The 5025-nt window shown below is 51.9% G+C and overlaps 1 protein-coding gene across 1 annotated transcript; it reads left to right on the top strand.

The window, feature by feature from the left end:
• The first annotated feature begins 6 nt into the window (after positions 1-6).
• On the top strand, positions 7-1325 carry RXFP3 (relaxin family peptide receptor 3). Its single transcript, XM_026087272.1, has one exon. It carries the CDS (start codon positions 66-68, stop codon positions 1323-1325), a length of 1260 nt encoding a protein of 419 aa, XP_025943057.1. The 5' UTR covers positions 7-65.
• The last annotated feature ends 3700 nt before the right edge of the window (positions 1326-5025 follow it).

The raw sequence follows: 5025 nt of genomic DNA, 5'->3' as shown, positions 1-5025 counted from the left end.
GCGAGCCCGGGCCCTGCTCGCCGGCCGCCGGCGCCAAGGGGGGAGCAGACGGCGACCTCTGGGACATGTCGCTGAGTTTCCTGGAGGGCGCCCCGACGGGCAACCGGAGCAACGTGTCCTTCCTGCAGCTCCTCAGGAACATCAACCTGGAGCGAGCCGATGGGATGCAGGGGGACAGCTCTGATGTGGTGCGGATCGTCATCTCCCTGGTGTACTCTGTGGTGTGCGCCCTGGGGCTGGTGGGCAACCTGCTCGTGCTCTACCTGATGAAAAGCAAGCAAGGCTGGAGAAAGTCCTCCATCAACCTCTTTGTGACCAGCCTGGCAGTGACTGACTTCCAGTTTGTGCTGACCTTGCCCTTCTGGGCAGTGGAGAACGCACTGGACTTCAACTGGCTCTTCGGCAAGGCCATGTGCAAGATCGTCTCCTATGTGACGGCCATGAACATGTACGCCAGCGTCTTCTTCCTCACTGCCATGAGTGTGGCTCGCTACCGCTCTGTGGCTTCAGCCTTGAAGAACCAGCGGCGAGGTGACTCGCTGGGCAGCTGCTGCTCTGCCAAGTGGCTTTGTGCACTCATCTGGGTGTCAGCTATCCTGGCTTCCCTGCCCCATGCCATTTTTTCCACCACTGCCACTGTCTTTGATGACGTGCTCTGCCTTTTGAAATTCCCCGAGGGCCGCGGCAGCAATGCCCAGTTCTGGCTGGGGCTGTACCACATCCAGAAGGTGCTGCTGGGCTTCGTGGTGCCGCTGGCCATCATCAGCCTGTGCTACTTGCTCCTGGTGCGTTTCATCAGCGACAAGCATGTCGGCAGCACCTGCAGYGGCCCCAGCACCAAGCGCCGCTCCAAGGTGACCAAGTCAGTGTCCATCGTGGTGTTGTCTTTCTTCTTGTGCTGGCTGCCCAACCAAGCGCTCACACTGTGGGGTGTCCTCATCAAACTCAACGTGGTGCACTTCAGCACGGAGTACTTCCTCTCCCAAGTGTACCTGTTCCCCATCAGCGTGTGCCTGGCACACTCCAACAGCTGCCTCAACCCCATCCTGTACTGCCTCATGCGCCGGGAGTTTCGCAAGGCGCTGAAGAGCCTCCTCTGGAGGATCACCTCGCCCTCCCTCACCACCATGCGCCCTTTCACCGACACCACCAAGCCCGAGCAGGAGGAGCAGGCCCTGCACGCCTTGGTGCCTGTCCACCCCGTCACTGCTTCCTCACCTGCTGCAGCCGTCCAGCCCGAGGTGGCCTACTACCCACCCGGGGTGGTGGTGTACAGCGGCCGCTACGACATGCTGCCCACCGGCTCCTCTGAACAGCGCTGCTGAGAGCAGCAGCAGGCACTGGGGGTGGGACTGAGGGGGGTCTGTGAAGGATGTGGCCCTGGGACACTGAGTGCCTTGGAGGGACAAGTGGAGGGAGGGTCACGGGTAAGGAGGACTTCTGGGTGGGAGATGCTTTTCAGGGATCATGTCTGCTCTTGGAGGCTTGTTAATGAAAATTGTCCTCTTGCAAGTGTCTAGAGAACAAGAGTAGGAGATGGTTGTGGTGCCCAGGGGATAGGGGTGTCTCTAGGAGATGATCTTGAGCACTTGTACCTGTCCCGGGGAAGAGGAACGGGGAGGGTGATGGGGCCCAAGCTGCTGGCTCCAGAAAGGATGCAGGATGTGCAGGGCACCATGGGGAAGAAAGGGGCTGAGACTGGGAAGCCTCAGCTGTGTCTCCCATCTGCGCTCCAGCCCGGGGCTGCAGGCAGCAGGGGGCCAGCAGCCCCCCCAGGGTGCGTGTGTGTTTYGAGGGAAGGGAGCTGGGTGCTTTCTTGCTGCCACAGGGCGGCACACCAAGCAGTGCCAGCCTGGCTGTGGTGGCTGCTTCCTGGGCTCCAGCAAGGACAGGGTTGGGGCAGTCCATGTCCCACTGCACACCTGCCCTGATGGGAACAGCCGGGACGAGCGGGTCTGAGTCTCCTGCTTGCTCAGGTTTGGCCCCTTTCCCCTCTCTTAGGGCGCCGAGAAAGTGCTGCCGGCCTTGGGCAGAGCAAGAGAGGGGACAAGGAGTGCTCTGCTCCCTGTCCTCCCCATCTGCTTTTCCAGCTTCCCCCATCCCCACTGGCAGGATACAGAGCAAACCAGACAGCCAAGGAGAAACCCAAGGATGGGACTTCCAGCTGTGTGCAGAGGTGTTGCTTTGCCTGGGTTGGGAGGGGAAGGTATGAGCCCCCCCGGCATCATGGTCCCCAGCCTCCTCCCTGGCTGCAGAGGGGAAACCCACCACCCAAACCGTGTGCGGCAAAGCAGGTGTCTCTCCCGGGGCGCTGAAGCAGCAGGTTTCTTCTCGCTGTGCTTCAGACTGGTAACTCACTCCAGGTAATCAGCACAATTGTAAATAAAAAAGGGAGATGGGGGTGGGGGAAAGCAGCCACTTCAAATTATTTGCCCCAGGATACTTCTGGGCTCAGCTAAAACTGAGCCACAAAGGCTTGTGTTCTGCAAAAATGCTTGTAAAGGGTCTGCATTGATACTTGCCGGTGTTTCAATTAATGCAAGTTCAAACCTTCTGGTGTGAGCAGCCTCGGAGCCTGCAGGTCACCGCTCTCATATGCAGGAGAAGGGCAGAGACAGAGGATTATCCCCTTGACTGTTCCAAATTAAAAAATGGGGAAATAATTTGGGGTTGATCTGAAGTGAGCTTTTAAGGGCATGAAAAAATATCATTTCAAGCTGTGAAACTTCTTATGGCAAGGCTATATATTTCTTTTTAAAATGTTTTTTAAAAAGTAAGACGCTAACATTAATTGTTAAATTATTAACATCATTAATTTTAAATGGAAAGGTCAGAAATACTTCCGTTAAAAGATGCAGAAATTGAACAGTTCTTATTTTCCTGCCAAAATGCAAGTTCATTAATACCTCAAAACTGCATATGGGATGAATAAAACACGATATTTGTAACCTCTCTCTATTCCACACACACACACACACACACACACACCCGGCAGCCAAATTCCAACATTTGTCCAACTCTGCTAAAAAAAACATTTCTGCAGAGGGCTGTTTCACCTCTAAATACAGATACAGAGCAAACTTGCTATTTCTGTCTGGGCAATATTGCATTGCCATTAGTGGCAATTATGCTTTGCAGACTCCTTTAGGTTTACTGCACATCAGTAACTCCTGTTACTGAATTCAGGTTTGGGTTGGAAGCAGCYGGCTCTGCTGCTTGCAACGAAAAGCCACTGTTTCTTTTTCAAGGCAGCAGAGACTTTTACTACAGCCTCGGGCGCTTGCTACCTGGGAAGATGCTGCAGTTTTGCAAGGTGTCTGGAGAAGAACCTCAGGAGAGACCTGGCAGCTGATGGACATATTTGTACAAATGCAAAGACTCTGGAAATCATTGTGTGAAGATGTATCCACAGAAGAGCTTGGGGACCTAAGCACTGTTCAACTGCCCCTCTAGGTTCCTAAATCCTGAGCAGCTGCTGATTGAGATCTGTAGGTACTTAAAAGTGTGTTTTTTCAGTAAAATTTCTTGTGCCTAGAAGTCTGCTCCTGAGCATGCCTAAATCTGTTTAAGTCTGTAGCATCCGCCTTGCGTGTGTTTCCCTGTGATCCCTCTGGCAGGGCTGGTTGCAGGTATACCCCAAGTGAGGGAGGCAGCCTTGCACCCCCCACACATGAGCACCCCCTGTCAGGCCCTGCTGTTAGGAGGGGCTGTAAACTTAGTTAATTCCCCCTCCCCAATCCCCTTGCAGCCGTGTCTAGCTACTCTTCTGCTGTCCTGCCTTCAACGCATGTGCAGCCTGTGCTCTCTTCCCTTTTCAAATGCTGCACCGGTGGTCTGAGCTCTTGCTCACAATCCAGGAGATTAAACTTTCCCCTTTCCACATCCYATGTGTTTTCAGACTGCAGACTGGCTCAAATCCTCTGGCTCGAAACTTTCATTTTTGCATGAATTGCTCACCGTTGCTGGATCAGGAAGGGAAAGAAAACCATTGAACATTACTTTGCAGCCTAGTGGTTAAGGTGTGAGCCCTAGAGAGAAAGTACTAGGATGTTTTTCCTTGTACAAGTAAATTGCTATAAAATACAGAAACATAAACTGGATCCAGGTCTGGATTCTAGATTTCCTGTTTCCAAGGACAATGATTAACCACCTGACTGTATAACCGGACTGTAAAACACCTGACTTGTTCTTGCTCCCAGGCCCTGGTTCAGTTAAAATTTCTGCACACTGTGCAATGTGAGATGGGTTTCACAGCCTGAGAGCTTTCCAGTCCCATAAATCTAGCAGCCTAATGTGTCAAAGGATTTGCAAGGGATGCATCTGGGTCCTATACGTTCTGGGAGAAAGCCCTAATGCTTGTGCTAACAGATAAATGACAGCTGCACGGTTGTCATGTAAGAGCAAGAGACCATGAACACCTATCTCCAGAACCCAGACAGACCTAAATTAAGGAGCAGGGATGGATCTTAAGACCAGATTTGTTTCTTATTGTTTGCTCTTAATCATTGAAGTTTCTGCTTGGCTTGCTGGATACTTAATTCCTATCCCCAGGTGCTTAAATGGTCTTGTGCATTTCATGGAAAGTTTCCAGGTATCTAAATCACAGCCTGAATCTCACTGGATAGCAAGTTGCCTAAAGGATATTCTCTGCAGTGTTCAGCATAACAAAATCTAGGTCCTTTTGTGGATATCAATCTACACATAATTTTAAGCGAAAACACAACACTATAAAATGGATGATACTCAGAACAACCCATGGTTAGCTCAGAACACCAGCAACGTACCATGACCAAAGGAAGCCCCAGATATCTGATCACTAAAGATATAAAAACCTTACATATGGCAAATCACCCCAAAGGGCAGGGAAATATCCTGCGTGTGTAGAGAGAGGCTGGAATCTGGACTTAGAGGGCCACTCTGTCTTAAGCCACTGATCCACCAGATCAAGGTCATGGATCTGCCCTTTGAAAGAGGCACAACCCATCCACAACTGGTCAAATGCTGGTTTATGCCTGACCCGCAGCT

The sequence above is a fragment of the Apteryx rowi genome, unplaced genomic scaffold (genome assembly GCF_003343035.1).
Source record: "Apteryx rowi isolate R43461 unplaced genomic scaffold, aptRow1 scaffold_71, whole genome shotgun sequence".
In the NCBI taxonomy this organism is placed as follows: Eukaryota; Metazoa; Chordata; class Aves; order Apterygiformes; family Apterygidae; genus Apteryx; species Apteryx rowi.
The sequence above is the reverse complement of the archived record's forward strand: the minus strand, read 5'-3'. Positions and strand labels throughout refer to the sequence as shown.